General features: G+C 43.1%; 3 protein-coding genes across 10 annotated transcripts in view; 1 reads left to right on the forward strand and 2 right to left on the reverse strand.

Annotated features, from left to right (window-relative positions):
• Window positions 1-167: 167 nt before the first annotated feature.
• Window positions 168-4,810, forward strand: cdadc1 (cytidine and dCMP deaminase domain containing 1). The gene is made up of 11 exons (XM_029448208.1): window positions 168-355; window positions 658-758; window positions 893-1,070; window positions 1,763-2,060; window positions 2,146-2,352; window positions 2,435-2,559; window positions 2,896-2,945; window positions 3,226-3,395; window positions 3,476-3,665; window positions 3,746-3,785; window positions 3,878-4,810. The coding sequence occupies exons 1-11, from the start codon at window positions 256-258 to the stop codon at window positions 3,973-3,975; spliced, it is 1,557 nt and encodes a 518-aa protein (XP_029304068.1). The 5' UTR covers window positions 168-255; the 3' UTR covers window positions 3,976-4,810.
• Window positions 4,811-4,910: 100 nt separating this feature from the next.
• cab39l (calcium binding protein 39-like) lies at window positions 4,911-13,238 on the reverse strand. The gene is made up of 9 exons (XM_029448220.1): window positions 13,006-13,238; window positions 9,313-9,439; window positions 8,759-8,923; window positions 8,555-8,673; window positions 8,303-8,471; window positions 8,033-8,092; window positions 7,498-7,563; window positions 7,265-7,408; window positions 4,911-7,060 (listed from the first exon to the last, which is right to left on the reverse strand). Exons 2-9 carry the CDS (start codon window positions 9,412-9,414, stop codon window positions 6,881-6,883), a joined length of 1,005 nt encoding a protein of 334 aa, XP_029304080.1. The 5' UTR covers window positions 9,415-9,439; window positions 13,006-13,238; the 3' UTR covers window positions 4,911-6,880.
• A 769-nt stretch (window positions 13,239-14,007) lies between these two features.
• The window catches only part of mcf2la (mcf.2 cell line derived transforming sequence-like a), a 38,500-nt gene continuing 31,396 nt past the window's right edge, over window positions 14,008-21,111 (reverse strand). For 3 of the 8 annotated variants that reach the window (XM_029450528.1, XM_029450538.1, XM_029450564.1), the window contains 12 exons: window positions 20,905-21,030; window positions 20,590-20,811; window positions 20,410-20,502; window positions 20,245-20,323; window positions 20,075-20,159; window positions 19,887-19,987; window positions 19,551-19,643; window positions 18,965-19,039; window positions 17,290-17,399; window positions 17,059-17,171; window positions 16,796-16,899; window positions 14,008-16,683 (listed from right to left, as the gene is read on the reverse strand). In XM_029450528.1, the coding sequence (XP_029306388.1) occupies window positions 16,604-16,683; window positions 16,796-16,899; window positions 17,059-17,171; window positions 17,290-17,399; window positions 18,965-19,039; window positions 19,551-19,643; window positions 19,887-19,987; window positions 20,075-20,159; window positions 20,245-20,323; window positions 20,410-20,502; window positions 20,590-20,811; window positions 20,905-21,030 (1,281 nt within the window). In that variant the 3' untranslated portion in view covers window positions 14,008-16,603. Of the gene's footprint in view, window positions 16,684-16,795; window positions 16,900-17,058; window positions 17,172-17,289; window positions 17,400-18,191; window positions 18,267-18,964; window positions 19,040-19,550; window positions 19,644-19,886; window positions 19,988-20,074; window positions 20,160-20,244; window positions 20,324-20,409; window positions 20,503-20,589; window positions 20,812-20,904; window positions 21,031-21,111 lie in introns of all 8 variants that reach the window. The other 5 variants (XM_029450579.1, XM_029450570.1, XM_029450548.1 and 2 more) reach the window with 5 other exon arrangements.

The following is a 21,111-nucleotide window of genomic DNA, read 5'->3' on the forward strand; positions in this document are numbered from 1 at the left end:
TTTTAAAAGAAAACCTTGTATTTCATTTTAGTAATGTTACATCTTCGGCTCCGAGTGAAGCTTTTCTTTCTTTCTTACGAAATAACGAATTTGGTTCGCCCGCAAGGCTTTTATTTTGAAAGCAGTCACCGGAAATAAAGGGTTTTCACCCACCTGGTACTGTAAACCAGGCCAATATTAATACCGGTTGAACTCGAAACATCCTTCTAGTTGATTCTGTCATACGAGATATTATTTTGATAGCTGGCGGATTAAATGGAAGGAAGCGATACATGGAACCGAGCCGATCCGGGCCAGTCCATGCCAGATCGAGATATGAGAGACAGTAGCACCCAGACTGACTGCAGACTACAAGGTGAGAGTTAATGTTGATGGTTTAGCAGCATAGGTTTTTATTCTGTCATGTCATAAAACAGCTGATTACCAATGCTACATAATGTAACAGCTACGCATGATTAAAGTAGCAGTATGTCAATAATCATCATGATTATCTCAGAGAAGTAAATTATAAGTATTCTAAATTAATAGTATGCTATGGGTCCGATGTTTATGTAGTGGAGTACTTTATTAATGGGGTTTGTATTATTAGAAAATACAGTCCCTTTTGAAGCAAAGCATGGACAAGATAATCTTTTTTGTTGTCTCTTCTTCTGACAGGTCATGGCCCCCGGTTATCAAAGGTAAACCTGTTTACCTTGTTGAGTTTATGGATGGAGCTGTTTCCACAGGAGCAACCTGAAGAAGATGACCCTAGTGAGGTTGGTGTACACACAGAGATGGACCATATAGAATGAAATACACAAAGTGAACAAGTACAGTTTATCTACTACTCATTCAGCAAACACTACAGGGAGTTGTATTAGGTTAGGTATTAAAATCTGCTGCGTTCCAGATCCGTGGGGTGGGTCTGGTGGTGGTGCGGGACAGTAAGGTGGTGGGACTCCACTGTTCAGGACCTGAGCTCCATGCAGGACAGGCAGCCATCATCCAACACGGCACCTCCCTGGCTGATTGCCACTTGTACTTCTCTAGAAGACCCTGCGCCACCTGCCTCAAGATGATCATCAACGGTGAGTTCTTTAGATCGATGATACAGAGATTAGTAGGTTAAGAAATCAAAAAGGCCTCATACTATTTTAAGCCTAACCTAGTTTGCAACTCTTGTTCATGGAAGGGACCCAGACATCTGAATGATCTCCATTTTGTAACATGATATTATATCACTTAAATGTAGTAATACACACATTTGAGCAGGGAGACATACAGAAACATCACGCAAACGATGATAAAACGACCGATGCTTCAGTTTAAAATGATCCAGTTCATGATCCTTTTTGTGGTTAAGGAATTCCCCAACATGATCCCTGAGAAATATGTTTGTGCAAAGGGGAGATCATAGGATTAAGCATGTTTCAACTTTAAATATACAGAAATCACTTCTGTCCAAATAGGATTGGGTTGCAACAGCTAACCGTAAATCCATTTCTAAATTTGTGTGCAAAGTTTCAAAGTCTTAGTACCATCCCGCTTCCTTTCCCAACCCACTTTTTATACACCCTAACATTTATGGTGGTTTTTAAAGGGGCAGCTGAGCAAGTCGTCTTAGTGCGGTCACACTGTTGTAAATGTAGGTATATTACAGTCATACTGACCTATCATACATCAGCACTGACCTAAACTTTGGAACGCGTGGCTCCGCCTCCACTGGGAGAAGTGAACAGTGACTAGAAACAAATACTTGATGCTGTTTTCTCCTCTCCAGCTGGAGTCAGTCAGATCTCCTTTTGGCCCGGAGACCCTGAGGTCAGCATGTTGAGGTCCGCCTCTGCCAACCATTCGAGCCCCCACAGTCCACCTGACAGCATCACGCAGGAGGCGGCACTGGACGCCGTGGCAATGGAGAAGCTGAAGTCCAACAGCCGTCCTCACATCTGCGTGCTGCTGCAGCCGCTGGCGCCTAGCCTGGCGCAATTTGTTGACGAGACGTCCAGAGAGTGTGACTTCATGGAGAGAATGAGTGACGATGAGCCGGGGCTGAACACAGAGGAACTCTTCAACAGGTACCGTTCTGAACCTGCAGTTGCATTTCAGTTCATTGTTAGAAAGTTTTGCGTATAAATAGGAGAAATTCTTCCTGTTTTCCAGAGAGCGGACGAGACACCTGAAGGATTTCTCCACACGGCTCCTCGTCAAGACGTCTCTGCAGCACCGGGAGATTTTGACCCACATGGGTCTGGAGAACTTCTGCGTGGAGCCGTACTTCTCCAACCTGAGACACAACATGAGGGAGCTGGTGGAGGTTCTGGCTGCAGTGGCTGCCGGGGTGCCACAGCAACAGTACGGCTTCTACAGGTTAGGAAACACTCGCAGTTCTTCGTGCGTTTGCCATCCGACGCTGCGGTTTGTTGTTGATTGTGTTGTTGCTGTGACCCAGAGAACAGCATTCAACCCCGGAGCCATCAGCAGCCAAGTCCTTGCTGCCGCCTCGTCACGAGGGACTGTCTCAAGAAGTGGCTCGCCATTGCATCATCCAGGCCAGGCTGCTGGCCTACAGAACAGGTTTGTCACAGAAATATTTACTTGAGGGAGATTTAGCTCAACAGTACACATATCCTGTTTCAGGTCAGACGGAACAAAAAGAGCTGGAACCATTCAGCTAAGTATCTGTGTGTGTGTGTGTGTGTGTGTGTGTGTGTGTGTGTGTGTGTGTGTGTGTGTGTGTGTGTGTGTGTGTGTGTGTGTGTGTGTGTGAGTGAGTATCTTTGCACTTACTGTTCACTCGAGGCAGCAGACCTGCAGGTCATTCTCCTGAAGGTCACACTCATTTTAAACAAGGTTCCTGTCATTTTGTCAACAGCTTCTTACATAAAGGCAAAACTGTCATTTTCATTCCAGAGGATCCTAAAGTGGGCGTGGGCGCCGTCATCTGGGCCAAAGGACCGTCGGTGAGCTCACATTTCTTCACTTTGCTTTAATTTGCCTATTTTATCCCCGCTGCATCTGTAGCATCAGCCTCGTATACTGTAGATGGAGGTTTTTGTTCGGGCTAATGCAGAGAGCAGGAATTAGTGAGCTTTAAAGGTGCTTGTAGGTGTGTTTATTTAACCTTTGCACAGAGCCAGGGGGGCCGTTTCTGCCTGTGTCCTGTATTTATGCTAAGCTATGCTATTCATGTTTCAAGTATTCATGTTATGAATTACCTTTGGATGTGCTCTCTTGTTGTAGGCTGGCAGTGATGGGACGGGGAGTCTGTACCTGGTGGGTTGCGGGTACAACGCCTACCCAGAAGGCTCACAGTACGCAGAATACCCCCAGATGGACACCAAACAGGAGGACCGACAGAGACGCAAATACAGATACATTGTCCACGCAGAGCAGAATGCACTAACCTTCAGGTCGGAGCAGAGGAAGACGATGATCCACGAGTCTCCTCTCCCAAACAGTGTTTGACGGAAGTTTTTTTTTATGCTTTTAGGACTCGACAAGTCAAACCGGAGGAGCCCACCATGCTGTTTGTGACGAAATGTCCGTGTGATGAGTGCCTCCCTCTGATCCGAGGAGCCGGCATCACACACATCTACAGCAGCGACCAGGACAGGGACAAGGCCAAGGGAGAGATCTCCTACCTGAGGTTCAGCAGCCTGAAGAACATCAGCAAGTTCATAGTGAGTACATGGAGGGACGACATGTTTGCCGCCTTAATGCAGAATGGAGGAGATTGTGACTTCTTTTTCTGCCTTCACAGTGGCAGAGGAGCCCTTCAGCGTCCTCTCCTCACCACGCCAGTAAGTTGCACCTTGTTGTATGTACGTGTTTAAATGTGCCTTCATTGTCTCGTATTGAAACGCTGTGTTTTTTGTTGTTGTTGTTGTTCCAGATGGTTACGCCGGGAAGCACAGCAGGGAGGCTGAGCAGGAGAGCCACAGCAACAAGAAGCTGTGCACCCACAGATCCAACGAGGCGCCCGTCAACTGAACCCCGGATGGACGGATAAACAGATATACCAGACACTACAGAGTCATGTTTTGAGCTGTCGTGCAACAGACTTGATATTTTACGGCTAAAACTGGGAGAAATCAACATTTTTTTTAATGAAGGACTGGTGTGTGATCATTGGTATGTTATGTAATCAGGGCGTTAGCATCCTTCCCTCTGACTGCTGCATGTTTATGTTTTACACTTCTGGCACTAAAGATATATTTGAACTCGCTGCTTTACATAGGCAAGTGTTGGTGGTAGGTGATTGGAGGAAAGTGTCCTTTTAAGGCTCACGTTTAGGAAGTGGGAGCACTTAAAGTCGTCCAAGACGAGACATACGCCGCGCTGACCTCAAAGGGAAATCACGGTTGGATAGGAACAAGGGCGGGAAATAGGGATATCCCTAATAAAAAGTTATATATTTTAAATAATAATATAATCTGTGATGTGGACTTGTTAATGTGATTGTATTTTTTTTATTTAAGTGCTGAAAAGTTTATTTAAATGGTTGGATATGTACATCCACATACTGTTTCTATGTTTGCACAGGCCGCCATCAGATTTAGGATTATATTACAAATATCTTAATGAATACATAAAGAAGCTTTAAAAAAGTTGGCAGTACACAGCTTTGCGTTGGTGTCATTCTTCTGGAATGTATTAATCCTGTCTGGCTTTCATTTCCTGCACAAAACAGTTCTTCTGCATCGTATGTCATACCTTTTTGTTTTTGTGTGTCGGTACGATAACACTCTGTTCAAATGTTTCTGTAACTGAGATACTAAATCATCCAGAAAAGAATCCTGTGCTTTAGCGTTAAAAGACGCAGAGATGAATACACACAATATGAGAATAAAGCTTTGGAAGGATTTCATTGCACTGAACCTGCCTGGAAACTACAAATGAGCACGCACGCATGCACACGCACAACGCTTGCATTCCCATCCTTTTATTTGTAGTGAATGTGGAAAATAAGGAGGCTGCTGGGAAGATAATGTGGAGTTCTGCTGACTAAAGGTGTTTTTTTAATGGGGAAAAACAGACGCAGTCGAGTTCGGCTGATTGGTCCACTTTTGCATCTTGAATTATATTTTTGATATAGTATGTCACAGCTTATAGCATCAAAAAAAAATTATTTTTATTTTTAACCCAGAAGATATAACATGGAGAACTATTTTTCTTTTAAACCAGATGAAAATAAAAAGCAGAATAGCAATTATCTTTATACCGTCCTCCACTACTGCTTAGATTCACTGTATTGAAGTGACAGTCTGTTTAAAGTGTCCTAATTAAAGACATTCATCATCATGACATCATACATAAACGTCAGTGGATGCAAATCAAATAAAGTCAGACATTTACTGACATACAGATGTCAATATTAGAAAATGGAAGTCAAATATAAAACCAACAGCACTTTAAAAAGTAGCATTTTGACCTCATTGATTTTGCACATTTTACGGTCCTTTAACTACACGTGGATTGTTCACAGTTACATTTCTCAGTTACAACTTTGGCCTCACTCGGCGACAAGTTTCCCGATGAGTTTGCAGCCGACACGGTTCGTCATCCGCGTATTCAAAATCAGCGCTACTTTGGAGACAAACTCAAAGTGAAACTGCGCCCCTGGTCTGTACACTGCTGCAAAAGGTTTTAAATGTTTCTATGACAGCGTAACTCAAATATAGTGAGTTAAGAGGTTCACTGCTTAAATCACAACAAATATGTTCTATACAGAGCATATTTTCAATAACATAATAATTAAGCTCCCCTAGAAAGATACTGAAAATACAAAAAGGAAGAAGGGAAAACACACCAAACCGAAAAAAAAGGCACCTCTGAATCTTCTCACTGGTTTCTAAACACCAACATCAGATCAAAACACACACACACACACACAACTGTTAAAGTTCAACGTTCTCACTCACCAATGGCACTCACTCCAGGTGTACAAACCATAAACTGTACATCACAAGAAATTAAACTACATATTAAAAAAAAAGAAAAGAAAAGACCCTCAAGCAGTGAGAACAGTGAAAGAAAAGCATATTATTTGTATCATACAGGAAGTGCAGTCAGCCACCAGCCGAGAGAACCAGTGATCAAAACGATGGAAGCGTGCTGTACCGCGCGAGCAGCTCGATATTCAATTAGGAAGATGAAGAGCTGCTGTTTGTTATTTAGTTGGGAATTTTTGGTCAAGTGACTTCAATCTAGTTCTCTTCAAAACATCTATTCTCCGTCTCACCAGCGCCAAATCTCTGTGATTTTTCTTTAAACGCTATTATCATTGACAAATCAGCCTTTATGTGTAGAGTAGTGTATTTAATTACTTAAGCCTGTCCCTTGAGTTGGCAACGCTTCAATCTGTTAGTGTTTAAGTGTGACGATCGATTTAGTTTTAGAAGGAGAAGCAATCGTCGGCGCTTCGGCTGTATAATAAGAAAAGACGAGCAGCAGCTAAATGTCATAAAGCTTTTAGCGACGACCGAGAAGGTGTTTTTATACACGATGACCGAGCTGCAACTAACAGCGAACCTGCAACTGGTGACTGACGTTACAATAACGGTCACGTCCGTTTTGCCCAAAGCTGTTTTTTTTTTTAACCTCCGGTTCTCCCAACAGAGCAAATCCTCCGCCTCCGACACCGGCAGCTGTGGCACTACATGCTACAGATTTAAAACTAAAAAGATTTCAAGAGAAACATTTACAAAAAGAAAGATCAGTGATTGCGAACTACTGTTGCACGAGTTTTAAATGAACCAACAAAGAGAAGATTTATTTGAAATAGAGTAACCGTTATTGTTAATGTGGTTTTTTTTTTTCTACTGTAATCCTATCAATAAAAAGTCGGGGTAGAGAACAGAGGGGCGGAGGGGCGGGGGGCGGGGCGGGGGCTTCTCTAGGAGGCCGGCTTCTTCAGATCCCTGATCTGTTTGATTAGGTAGGTCTTCTCGTCGTTGAACTGCTCGTCGTCTGTGCGATCCTTCTGGAAGTTGCTCAAGAAGTCGATTAGTTTGGTCTGGTTCTTGAGCAGGATGTCGATGATGGGCTGCGTCTTGTTGGGGTTCGCTACAAAAACCTGGAGGACAGGAGCAGCACAGAAACACACTTCACTAACTCACAGAGAGAGCGACGCTGGACTTCGCTAGAACAACTAAACCTTTCTGAAAAACTGAAGCTGTACTAAAATTAGAAAACGCGCTCTGAAAACTAACAACATTTTTTAAAATTAAGTCAAAGATTTGTAACTATTATAACCTTGACACGAGCGTGGCGTTTGTACCTTGAAGACGTGGAAGGCTTCAAACTGGATGTTGGGGCTCTTGTCTCGAAGCAGATTCATCATCAGCTTGAGGTTCTCCGGCTTGCTGATGTAGCGCGTCATCACCGTGAAGTTATGTCTGTCCAGTAACAGCTCGCCCAGGAGCTGCAGGAGAGAGAACCACAAACAACGATATATTAGAGCTCTAACTGCATGTCCTGTATATATTGCTCTACAAGTATCAAGAGTCAAACCTTTAGAGACTGCCTCTTGGTGACGTAGTTCTCAGAGTGCAGCAGCTTCTCGTAGTCTGCAAACACCTGCAATTACAAACGCGTCTTGTTATACGTTATTCACAGTCTGGGGGACTGGATCCAGTTCATTTCCTCCGAAACTTGCATAAAGAGACACCTCTGCCTCCGACGATCACAACTTTCTGTGTGAGCTTTGGATCTGTATCTCACAGACCATTAGAATACATTTCTTTATATGGCGTCCCTTCCTCTTGACGTTCTGCTGTAAATGTACCCATGCTTCCAAAAGCTAATCAAAGTTCTGTATTTTGGCTCCTGTATTACATCGACTGCGGCTGATGTTGCGAGACCACCGTTGCTCGGATGTGCTCAGGAATGATGCAAGTTAGAGAAGTTGCGCCTGGTAACGCTGGTTCATAACGACAAGGCCAACTTGCATTAACATGTGTGGAAGCGGTTGCATCCATCATGTGTTTTTCGGACTAATTCTCATTTGTTTTGGGAGAGGCGGAGCTACAGGGTTCAAATCACTCACCGAGTCGTAGTTCTGTTCCAGATATTCAGCCACAAGCACTTTGTGTCTTGTTAGGAGATCCTGTGAACAAAGAAGGACAAATGAGTTCTTTATTCTGCATTAGATAATAGAGCGACACATCATAAAACATTTGTGCAAAAATGGCAGCTGGTAACCACTTATAACAGGAAGTGCTCACTTCCTGCCTGGTAATAAAGCTGGAACACCATTTCGAACATATGTTCTGTAGTTTCTGGTATGACTAGTCCTCATCGTACAGACTGGTGCTACCTTGAACGTGGCGAAGGCGTCGGAGGCGATGTCGAAGGTGGACATCTCCACGTAGTTGAAGAAACTGTTGAACTCATCCGACTGGAGAACTATCTTGGCGAGCGGCTCGTGACGGATGCACTCCCTCAGCATGATCCCACAATTCAACGCTACCTGGGACGTCTCGTACCTTCAAAAACGCGGAGAGAGTATTTGCGTCGCCTCTTTGGAAAGCATTAGCGAGTCACAGTATGTACCGTGTGCGTGTCTCACCCTTTCAGCAGGATGAAGAGCACCTCTTGGTGGGAACAGAAATATTCGACGGTGGGGCTCCTCGTCCCAATCTGCCTCCTCAGGATGTTGTTGAAGATCTGACACACATCCTTCTTCCCCTGGAAACACAAACGCAGTCAGACGAACAAGCACATATGTTTCGATCGCGGCAGCTTAATCATGAGGGATACCTTCTCCCCTTACCTCAAATTCTATGACCTGCAGGTTTTCTACCAGAGACAGCAGCAGGCCGCTGTTGTACAGCTCCTGGGCCAGCTGGGCCACCGTCTCAGTGTGAGGCTCCTTATCGTTGCTGCCGTACAGAATCTCCTTCATGGACACCAAACACTTCGACACCTCCTCAGACGCCTGGAGAGTAAAAGAGGGAGAGGTGAAGAAGATGGGGAAAGGAGAGGAGGAGGTTAAATGTGGACGTAAAAGAAAAACCTTACAGAGAAAACAGAAGAAAGGAGAATTACTTGAGCTTGAACTTGTGTGGCAAATGTTGTGTGTGTGTGTGTGTGTGTGTGTGTGTGTGTGTCTTGTCTTGACAGTGAAATGTCAGGTCCAGTCTGTTCCATGGTCCAATTTCACAGAGGGCTGTCACACACGGGACCCTGGACATTCTCACACACACACACACACACACACACACACACACACACACACACACACACACACACACACACACACACACACACACACACACACACACACACACACACACACACACACACACACACACACACACTCTCTACCTTGTCTGTCTTCTTATCCTGTTTGATCAGGATGGCCAGGTTTTCCTTCAGGGTCCTGACGATGTCCGCCGGACTCTTGTGGGATTTACCAAACAGCGGCATGATGGACACACACTCGCCTTGGGACCTGGGGGACAACACACAGACACATATATACACACGCGTAAAGGAGCAGTCAATGACAAGCTGGATGCAGCCACGACAGTGTGGAGTCAGTTCATGACGGACTTTCTTCTTAAAATCTTAAAATCTTTAAAAAAAAAACTTGGCCATTCGTGAAATCTGACCCTAACCCATGTTTTCACTTTGTCATTATGAGTTAATTAGGTTATCAATAGTATATTGATGGGTAAAATGATGCAACTTTATCCACTTAACTTTACATCTTTAACACAATAAAGTGTGACAAAGTGAATATTTGTGAAGAACATGCAGCATTCAGTCATGCAAGACATAAATGAAGGAAAGTGCAATCCCACTGCGCACAGGTCGAGTCTCTGACCGAGCGATGCAGGAGGCAGCGGTGGCCTTCACAATCCAGGTCAGCAACAGGCAGAGAACCTGTGACTTGCTAATCCTCATGTGGGAATGTAAAAGTGCACAACCCTCCCTCTTAACTCCAACCTTCATTCCTCTCCATCCACCTCTGCGACCATTCCTGCTCACCAGCCGAGACCAGAACCGTCTTTCAAAAGAGCCACTGTTTACAGTAAAGGAACATTAACTAGCTTCTACATCTTGAACTAAAATCTCACCGATTTCCCGTGACATTACTTGCACAGAGTGGTAAACTCGAAGCTGTACGACCGATATATTCCATCAATGTTACTCAGAATTAATTATCATCAACTTTCACGAGGAAGTTGCCATAAAAAGCAGCAGAAACAGGGTTTTTAGATGCCAGCAACAACAAAAAAGAGGGTAGATTTATGGAACATTACGTCAGAGAGACGCAAAACAAATACTTTTTCCACAAGCTGCTAAGTGCACAACATATTTCAGGCAACATCAAGTCAACTTGAACTCAAGAATATAAAAACAGAGAAGAGTCAAAGTACCCTTTAGGCCCAGTTAATATTTGTCAAAGAATAAACAAGCAATGAGGAAGTCGTTATCCAAAGTGGGGGATTATAATCTAATCACATTGTAAACTTCTGTGTCAGAAGTTTTACATTTCCCCTCGGCCTTCTGGCCTTGTTGCTGCAGCTTGAACTAAATATTCAGATTATTAAAATAAAACTTAAAGCGTCTAATAACACGTCTTTGAGTCCTGGAAAGCTTAAACTGCAGGTTGCTGTGAAGCCTTCATTTTCACTTGCAGCCTGCTTAAGACTGACTTAATGTGATGTAATGGTATTAATCTGCTGCCCACTGAACCCTCAGAACACACAGCTCGCTGCTCTGCACGCACACACCAACAGAGAAATGCCCCAAATATTCATTTTCAGCTGCAAGTATGAGATCCTTAAATAAGGATATGCAGAATACAGCTTCAACATCAATGTGATTGTAAAGAATCCTTTCACTGTCGACATATTTAGGCACAATTATCACCAACATTTCGTATTTTGTTTAAGACGCTATTGTTTCTTTTCAATCCTTTGCTTGAGAAATAACTTAAATAAATTGCTTTTCTGATGAAACGACTAATTATTTCACAAAAATCCCCCCGTAGAATAATAACAAGATAACAATCTGCCTCGTCATTGCGATCGAACATCAATCATCACAAAGCACAGCTGCCTCCTGCGGCACCAGATGACAGAAACAAACACTGTAACAAGCAGCTCCTCTGGTAGTAGACGGATCTGATGACTAATCAAAGTCATGCCCGTGTAGCGAGATAGTTATTCGTCATACCTACGTGTCAGTCTGCCAGCACCAGCAGTGAATACAAGTTGGACATTTCTCGTGCTACAAACAGGTTTCACATCAGCTTGTAGAGGGAACCGATTAACATGTTCCAGACTTTTGTTTTGCGTCACTCCTACAAAACCTTTTAAAGCATTTAGGAAGGAATGCTTGCAAACCTGTAGATTCAACAACGTGAGCCTTTCATGATACAACTGGAAGTATTCAAGGAGGAGAAAGGAGGATGTTTAACCCTCAAACACTCACTCAGCTTGAATTAAACCACCTTTTTAATGAATTAAAAGGTTGAAATTAACAGGGCTTCTTCCTTACTATGAAAACAGCTGCAACATTTTGAGCACTTCTTAAATCAAAGACTTGCAGATTGAATCTAGGTAATCAAATTCATTAAGTCTTGAAAACAAGTCTTTGCTCCAATTTCTATCTTAATAAAAGTAGTCTTGCTCTCGCCAGCTCCCAGAGAGAGTAAATGAGTGCTTGAACTCCATCACAGCCCCCATCTCAGAGTACAAAGAAACGTTCTCTTTGCAGACGCTCACAAGGAGATTGTCCTCTCCGAGGCAACCTGGGAGGAACGCTCCCCGAAAAGGACAAACATCGAGTCCATTCCTGAGATTGATAATGATGTGAGAAAGAAATCTCTTCTCATCTTTGAAGAGAAAACAAAGGGGATTTCGTGCCTGCTACACATTTCAAAGTACTCCGTTTGCCACAAATGGGCAAAATACAGATATAAAGTATCCCCACCTGTCATACATTATCATCTTATTACTACTGAAATGCAATTGATAATTCAAAACATGATGCGGTGGGCAGCAGGCTCACACAGACTGACAGAGCTGGATTATACTGTACAAGCACACTGTCTGCTGCCACATACAGCTCCTTCATCAGGAGAGGTTGCTGCATATTGTGCAGAGTCAATAAGGGTTAATATTCTGAACCAGTGACAGACAGGCCCATCCTACAGGATATGAATGCCTATTGTATCTAATAATGCTGGCTGGGTAGTTGTGTTTTAAAAAATAAAAGCAGAGCAAATATAGAGCATCTTAAACAACATTGGAATCACTGCATTACAAATAGTCAGACTGAGGCTGTAAAATATTACTCTGCACATACAGCATGTCAACAATGTCAACAGAGCTGATATTACTATAAATTATATTACATTTTGATCAATCTGTCATTGCTTCAATTAATCAAGTATTTTATCAACACAATGTAGGTAAATAATAAGATATTTATTTGATAATCGTTTGCCAAATTGCTCGGAGATCAACAAATAGATTAATTAACTAATAGTTTCAGCACTAGATAATTATTTGACATGTTTTATTATGAAAAATGAGACCGGAAGCTGTATTGTTTTCATTCTTGCTAGCATGACGCTGGTCGTCTAAAGTAACATAGCAAGGAGGTTAAAAAAAAGCAAACACAAAAAACACACACTGTATTTGTGCTTCTGGAGAATTAAAGATCCCGTGAACGACAGTGTTTAGAGGAATAAGAGATTACAACACAGACGGCAGTAAATGACACATATTAGGCCGCATAAACAGTCCCAGACAACGTGATTTAACAAGGCTACACCCCTCTCGCCTCCGGGCTAAACTCCCTTTTTGTTTGACAGATTTCAAAAGCTAATCACAGTCTGCATCATTTCAGGAACAACTGCTACAAATGACATTATAGAGGTCTCACTTTACAACATTAAACACATTTTAACCCTAACTGAAGTTACAAGGGCAGAAATATCTCTCCATTAAGATAACTGGAAGCTATTGCTCTTCGACAGTGAGGGCTAGAAATGATACCTACAGTGGGAAGATGTTTGGTAGGGTGGCTTTAAATGTCTTGACCGCTTCTGTCCCGGATCACAGCGCAGCCGAGCCTCCCAGATAGGCTTTTGTAGTCACGCCAGGGCTGTTTGTTGGCAGGAAAGTCAGCTAAAAATGTGTGCGATACAATTTAAAATGTGCGGAATCTGTTAAGAAGCCAGTGCTGAATTCCATCTGGTCGCTTTCCAGTATTCTGTCAAGCTAGCATGAACACAATTAATGACTTCCGGTATACATTTCCATAATAAAAACTGCGCGAACCCTCGTCTTATTAAAATAATGGAAGAAGAAGGGGAAACAAGGTTTCAAATAAAACGGAAACAACTACTAATAATCGAAATACTGCCTTTATTTGTGAATTCAACACATTATTTCCCCATGCGTGCACTATTACACTATCGTCCAGACAAATTTGTTTTATAGAGGAAACCGCGTCACTTCCGGTAGCAGTCTAACTCCCGCATGCCAGCTTGATGCATCTGTATCTTTCCAGCCTCGGCTGAGTCTCGTTCACATCATCTCACATCAAATCCTTCGACCCAACTTGCCTCACATATTACTATAATATATGACATTCAAACCTACAGAGATACAATATTATTTCGTATTTTTTTATTTAATATATATTTTCAGACATCATTTACTTTTATCCACCATTGAGTGGAATAAATAAAGGAGAAAAGAGACTAAAGGTTAGACGGTGTACATATTGGAACGCACCCCAGGCCAAATCATGACTGAGGAAACTGGGAAAAGCCCATTGGAGGTTAGATGCCACGTGGTTGAAATTACACTTCTGGATCAAAATACATAATTCATAACACTGGCAATTCATCTATGTTTTTATGTTTAAAATTTAACTAGTAATGTAAAATGTATCACCCTGGTCTTATTGAGTGTTGCCAGTTGCAAAATATAATTATAACAAAATTCTAATTAAATCAAATAGCTTCAATTTCCATTCAAAAAGAGGCAAAATCTCTTAAAGGAAACAATTTCAGACTTTATTAAAGCTGCTTTTTATTTTACATACAATTCAGAATTACATATTTACAAATATACACAGATATGTTTCATTATAATATCTTTATATCAACACCATACTCAGTAGATACAATAGGAAAATAAAGACAGTGGTTGCTGCAATGTGCTGCATAAAAAGAAACAAAAAAATATAACCCTTCTCATCTCTCCAGCCTCCAAGTCAAAAAGTACAAATAATTCAATAAGCTTTATTGTGTGATCATGATAGAACGCTGACAACTTTAGTGCCCGTGTCAGCTTTCAGGAGGGCAGAAAATAAACTTTCACAGAATACAACAGTTCATGGTAAAAAATACTTGCCTTGTTCAGGGCTTTGACGTGAGAGTTTTATGAAGAACATGCCACGAAGAGAGATGATACACAGACTCACAAAAACCATGATCCTCTTCACAATGTACATGCTCTCGAGGAAAACAATGTACATCTGTACAAGTGTAACATACATTTCTCAGTCTTACAGAACTGACACAGATTAACACATAATGCCGGCCACAGTTTACTCTCTGGTTTAGCTGCAAGCTTTCCTTTCGCAGGGAGGACATGCGTGTTGTGATTCGAGTATAAAATTTGTTCTCGGCAAAAATAGCTCACAATCACGAGCACTAATCAGGACCGAATTGAGCAAAACCACAGTTAAGACAGTGGTGGACAAATACAACCCATTTAAAGAAAGAAACGGATGGGGCTGGTTTGAATGTAACAGCATGCTGCACTTTTTCTGTTCCAACAACAGAGTCACACATTCGACATTGAAGATGGAAAAAAAAAGGAAGATTGTTTTACGAGTGCGCCTCGTGGATAGAGTAGAAACCTTAGGGTATAAAAAACATGTTCACCTTTGAAAAACAACATAAGAAAAAAGGTGTCAGTCAGTGTTCAGAATAACAATCATGGTGTGTGTGTGTGCGTGTGTGTCACAGCAGCTGGTTGTCAGAGATGTGCTATCAGTCTATATCCTGGTTTCTACTACAGGGCCAATTTAGCCTACTCAGCCGTCACAAAAGTCAGACTAATGCCATTATTTCTTTGCACCTTGTTTTTCAATTCCATCGTGGTAAGTAAACAAATATTGCTGTTGGGCGGGTGGTGCAAACACGTTGAGAAAGGTTGGGGTTAGCCCTGCTTGTAGAGAAGAGGCCACTGTCACATGCCTGAGTGGGGCTGGGAGCAGAGGGAGGGGACAAAGCCTGCTTTTGTTGCTGCAGTGCAGAACAAAGATAGGTGAGCGCAGTGGCCATGACCAAAAAGGTGGATTTATATTAAGGTTTAAGTCTGTTTGTCTGAACAGGGAGTTCCTAAACTGGGGGTTGTCAATTAACTCCACCCAACAAAACATTAACCCAGCAGGTGAATGCATGAGTAGTTAAGCTAAAATATCATAAAATAGGGTCTTGTGTGTAACTCTGATCCAGCTGCTGTCTGCAGCTAAAGAGCCATACGCGAGTAAGATTCGTTCTGAAGCACACACACGTGCAAGAATGCACACACACAAAGACATTTAGTCAACACAAGCAGGTATGCAGTCACACCTGCTTGGCCACAAAACTTCTTGGGCTTCCTGAGAGGTAAATCCAGAGCAGTTCAGAGGCGAGTTAGACAATCACTCTTAGAAGAAAAGAAAAAAACAAACGAAAAAGAGGTTTAAAAGTTGTTCCAAGCTGCCGCTCTTTTAAGTGATTTGTACGTGTAGCTGGATGAGTGCATGACATCCGACCACCAGGTGGTGCTGTGGGTGACATTCACCGAGTGACGCGTTTGACTCTTATATAAGTTAAGACCGTGAAACCAGATAAGCTCTAATGGGAGGAACGCAGCATTCTTGAATCTTTGACACCCCTGGCCCGTCAGAAGCTACACCCCGCATGTGACCTCCTGTACGAAAAGGCGACAAGACTTCCAGTAACACGGCGACACTACAAGTGCGACCTGCTTAGAAGACGCTCCAAGATGCACCGAAAGCATTCTTTCTTGTTGCAGCCAGCTGCCAGTTTTCACAGTGTGCGATTAATGTCTGACACTCAAGCATCACGTGAAATGCTGGTCTGATAGTATCTGTACCTGTCGATGTTTCACACAAGAATCTGTCGCTACGCTGGGATGTTGTCCACTTGAAGGAGTTCAGTGCAGATATTCTTTGCCCACTTTAATGCTACATAATCGCAAATGATTAAATATTAGACTGAAGACATTTAGCTTTTCTCTGTGGTTCACAGAGATGTGATTTTAAACAAGGCCTGACGTGACTGTAGCGTGTATGTTGTGGAACTATTTTTCCCTGATACATAAATTGACCTCTGACCTCGTGTACATACTTAAGATTCTACCAACATGTGTGTGTGCGTCTGTGAATACGCAGAAACGCTGGGTGTAGTCGACTCAGCTAAAACACCGGCCACATCTGCGGATCCGAGAAACTGTGACGCGTACAGGTCTGTGTGGTGAAACACTTTGACTCCGTCCTCCTGTCATGGTCAGCTTTAGGGTTTGTGTAAAATCCACATGGAAATTGTTTTAGGGCGAGAGATGGATCCAGGTCAGGGTTTGATGTCGGAGAAGCTGGTGTAGGTCTCGCTGCAGCTGGAAGAAGTGCTGAGGTTCCCAGAGACGCTGCCATCTGCAGGACAAACACACAAACAGGAATCTGAGATGTGGGCAGTGATTCGACATTACCACCGTGTTGAAGAACAGGGGTCGATTGATGGATCTTGTGCATATGGAAAACGTACCTGAGCTGCTGAGCGACTGGGATGACTTGGACTCTGAGATGAGGCTGAGGAGGTTTGCTGCCGCCACCCAGCCCTCCTTACTGCTGCGAAGGTTCTTCACAAACCTGCAGAGGATTAAACAGTGACTTTACCCAACAATGTAAATATCTATTCATGTGGCTTCCTTTCATAACATTCCAGATGTCTGCAGAGAATTCATTGATTTCACAACTCGCAATTCCATGACATTCCACCGTTCTTTTGACGAGAAAGAAAATCTTTACCACTGTCCCTCTTCTCCTTCTCTGATCAGCTGGACGATGTCTCCGCTCTTAACAGACAGCTCCTGAGGTCCCGCCTTCTCGCAGTCCGCTACCACCGTATACTTTCCTGGAGCCTAAAGGGTCAAAGGTCACCAAAGACAAGTCAGTTAGAGGTGGCAAACATCAGCAAAGTGTAGAAAACCCACTGATGGGGAAACTGTAAAAGCCGTTTGTAAAAGTCTTCAGGCTCACCAGCTTCTTCCCTACTTCGTCCTCGGGGTCAGAGTTCATGGGATCCTCGCTGCTGGAGTACCCGTCATTCTCTTCTGAGGCATCCACCGAGAGAGACGTCTTGTTCCAGCCTGAAAGAGGGAACACAGGTGAGCAGATTTACAGGCAAAGGAAGAGGAATAATGAGAAGTGATTTGAGGAATCTGTATCACACACACTCTCACTCCACGTGGCATTAAAGTGCTTCCTGGGTCACTAATCAGAAAACTCATAATGATGCACACAAAGAAGCGACATGTCAGAGAATGTGGATTTTGCCAGAAGCAAAGCGAATGCCACTTGGAAAGAGAGACATATAAATCTCCCACGAGGAGCACAAAACACACACACACACACACACACACACACACACACACACACACACACACAGTCAAAGCAAACTCCTCCAAAATTCCAGATAAGATCAACGGAGACAGCAGACAGATCTCAGTGAAACCAAATCAAGGATTCATGATCAAAGAACGCAGAGATTTGAATCACCTGGATTCATTTCAAGGCTGCTCTGACAGCCAGTGCTGTAAAATAAGTCTCATTATTCTCCACGCCACACAAACACTAACCCAGAAAACCCAATAGTAGAAGAAGAGAGAATGATTGATTTGAGGTAGAGGAGGTACCTCGCAAAACACAGTGTCATTTAGCCTTGAATTGAGACTTAAAATCTTACATTTACAAGCACAAAGAGTAGCTTTCAGGTCATTTAAATCTAGATACTACTAAATAAAACAAGACAATAAGACTCAACACAAGGCCAAATGAAAGGAAAGTGGATATTTTGCTACACTTTACCTCCGGTAAAATCAATCATCACTAAAAACCACAGCAAACACCTACAGTGGCTGATCCTCAGAGCGGCTCTGTACCTCGCCGCTTGCTCTGTAACAGACTAGAGGTGCTCATCCATTTGACTCTGCTCAGAGAGACATGGGGCGCCGGCTCTAGACGGGGAGAAACATCCAGCGAGTCAGTGAGACGGCTAGTCCTGCAGTCAGACAGCTGGGTTAGCTGCTGGTCAGTAAAATGGACCAGGAGAAAAACTACACGCCAAGAATCACTGCCATTGGATATGTTCAGTTCCTCAGTTAGCAAATCATTCATCAAGTGTTGCCCAATGAAAATTATTTTAGGAAATACACTTATTCACTTTCTCAAAATCAAAGCTCGTGTTTTCCCCGTGTCTAGTCTTTATGCTAAGCTAAGCTAACTCTCAGCAAGAACGCTAAATGTTAAACATACAAGAATTCAGTGATAATGATCAGAAAATATATATAACAGCATCCAAGCCCAAAAAAAGACTTTGAGGCATTTCATTGGTCTAAATGTGTAAAAACTGGCTGCATATTAAACTGGAAGGAAAGGAAATCTATCGTGATGAAAATACAACATTATTTAAGCCCTTTATATGACGGATGTGCAACACATGTACAATACTGTCATGGTAAATGTAGGAGGATAGTATGAAGAACAGCTTCTACCGCTGGATTAAAGTCCAGTTTCATCCTTCTATGTGAGACACTATGTGAAATCTACACAATGAGAACACACAAGACTGGAGTACGCTTTAGTGGTGAGGGGTGGGAGGATGAATGACGGCCTCTAGAATTACACGGGCCCTTGTTATTGGACGACAATATACCTTTGAACCCAAACGGAGTGGGGTCACTCTTGACCAAGTGGCGTTTGGAGCCGTGCTCGGGGCTCAGGGCCGAGCCTGGCGCACAGGCAGAACAAAGTGAAGAGGGCAGAAGAAGAAGAAACAGAAGAAGAAGAAGAAGAAGAAGAGAAAAGTGAGAAAAGGAAACGGCCTCAGAGATTAAATATCTAAAGCAATTTGATACTGTGTGAACTGCATATACTGGCACTCTTTTTAGCGATGGTCTACAGCAGCAGTAGCAGTGTTAGACTTTAACCACCAGGGGGCAGAGCTTCTGCAACATAACAACTAGGATCAGCCAATTATAATGCATCCCGCTCTAAATCAGGTCACACAGAGGGCAATAATTAATCTTTCATTAAAAATAAAGCACGTGTATGTGCTGTATTTAATATAAGTACAGCTGTAGGGAAAACATCGTCTATCCTTATTTATTTAATTTAAAGGGTGTGTTTCAGTGCTCATTAATTAAACGTTTTATTTGGTAAAGAATACAAGATAATCAAACTAAAGTAGTCTAAGCATCGTGCGCCTGTTTAAAGAACTTCCTACGGTCCGCTGACGTTACCTTTCGGACTCTTGAGATTGCTGAAGCCCTGCAAAGTAAAGCGCTTTTTAGCCACTGAAGACCTGTCAGTGGTCGGACTGGTCACTGGTTCATCTGGAAACAATGGTTTGAAATGGAAAGAGTGTTGCAATGATGATGGGAAAAATATGTACGTAGCCCATGAAAGAAAAAGAAAGCGGTAGATAAAGAGACAGAAAGAGGAACCATGAGGATGAAGGTGATGAAGAAAAAGTAGATCAGAGAGAGTTTAAACTGCAGCAGCATTTCAGCTTTAGTTGACTAATGATTATAACTCACGTTATGTCCGTGAGGATGCAGCGTTTATCAAACATTCACCTTTGTGTTTGGGTGACGAAGAGGATTCAGACATCGTGCTCGACTCCGCCTTCTTCTCCTCTTGCTTCTTCTGGTTTTTCTGACCACTGCTACGAAAGGGACTGGCAAAGAGAAGAAGAAAACATCCCAATAAAGAAAAAGCTTCTCATCTGTGCACCTTACGTATGCATTGAAGGCGAGACACCAACCTAAGGGAGATGGAGGTGTTGTTGCTGCTGGGACTCGGGGAGATGGAATCTGAGCTCTTCTGCTGACTGGCATCTGAAACATTGACTTTAGTTGAAAGCAGGTATGCTGTGCAAAGAGCAGAGAAGAAGAAATACAAACAAGCTTGTGTGGCTCTGTGGGTTCACGATACCTCTGCAGGCTTTGAGCTGCTGCGTCAGAACTTTACGGATCTCGTTCACCCATGTTGTTTTGACCTCTGGTGTTGGAGCCTAGAGGAGACAAAGAAATACAGTTATAACACAGCGGCTAACAGTCATAGGGTTTCTGTCAGAGCAGCGAGGCTGATTGAGCTTACCTGGACTATAAAGACTTCGTCTCTGGAGTTACACCAAATCTCAAACTTCTTGTTGTCTCCTTTAGCGTTCTCTGTGAAGCCCACCGCGCTCATCTGAGAGGAGAAACACAGCACATCTTTCACTATAGCTGCATATCAAGAGCACAAATATCAACTCAAATGTGACCGACGTGAGCGTACACTGAGGGAGTGTTTGAAGCTGTAAGACGGTGCTTTCTCGTAGCCCTCGCCGTTCTCCTCCCTCCTCTTACAGAAGAGCAGGGCCTTCTGGTGCAGGAACAGGTGCCTCTGCATGGGCTTAAACCGGGCCAGGTCTTTCACCTTGGCGTGACCTTTTTTATGCTCCGTCCACACGCTGAAGGAGCCCTGCATCATCAGGCGACCCAGCTCCGACAGGTTACCCTGAAGAAGGGAAGAGACAGACAGGTATTTATGAAGGATGGGGGGGGGGGGAAATCTCTCTCAGAATCATTCAAACAGTGTCTTTTCTCTGACCTCGTATCCTGTGATGGCGATGAGGTGCATGGAGTCGTTCACAGCCTTCAGGATCCCCAGGATGGAGGAGAGAGCTTCCTGTAGGTCACCACAGCCATCACAGCCTTTGCTGTACTTCAACAACTCCTGCAGAACACACACAACCAAAGGAGACGGCTACAGTCAGACTGAAATAAACACACTTAGATTTACAGTGTACCGTATGCA

This window comes from Cottoperca gobio, chromosome 2 (genome assembly GCF_900634415.1).
Source record: "Cottoperca gobio chromosome 2, fCotGob3.1, whole genome shotgun sequence".
In the NCBI taxonomy this organism is placed as follows: Eukaryota; Metazoa; Chordata; class Actinopteri; order Perciformes; family Bovichtidae; genus Cottoperca; species Cottoperca gobio.

Bases quoted from the DNA above. Each gene is read 5' to 3' on its own strand.
- cdadc1 (XM_029448208.1), top strand. From the start codon at position 256: ATGGAAGGAAGCGATACATGGAACCGAGCCGATCCGGGCCAGTCCATG. The intron at 759-892 runs GTTGGTGTACAC...GCTGCGTTCCAG, and splicing joins AAGAAGATGACCCTAGTGAG to ATCCGTGGGGTGGGTCTGGT. The intron at 2,353-2,434 runs GTTAGGAAACAC...GCTGTGACCCAG, and splicing joins CAACAGTACGGCTTCTACAG to AGAACAGCATTCAACCCCGG.
- cab39l (XM_029448220.1), bottom strand. From the start codon at position 9,414: ATGCCGCTGTTTGGTAAATCCCACAAGAGTCCGGCGGACATCGTCAGG. The intron at 8,674-8,758 runs GTAAGGGGAGAA...TTGTGTTTCCAG, and splicing joins TGCAGGTCATAGAATTTGAG to GGGAAGAAGGATGTGTGTCA. The intron at 7,564-8,032 runs GTGAGTGATTTG...TTGTAATTGCAG, and splicing joins TGGAACAGAACTACGACTCG to GTGTTTGCAGACTACGAGAA.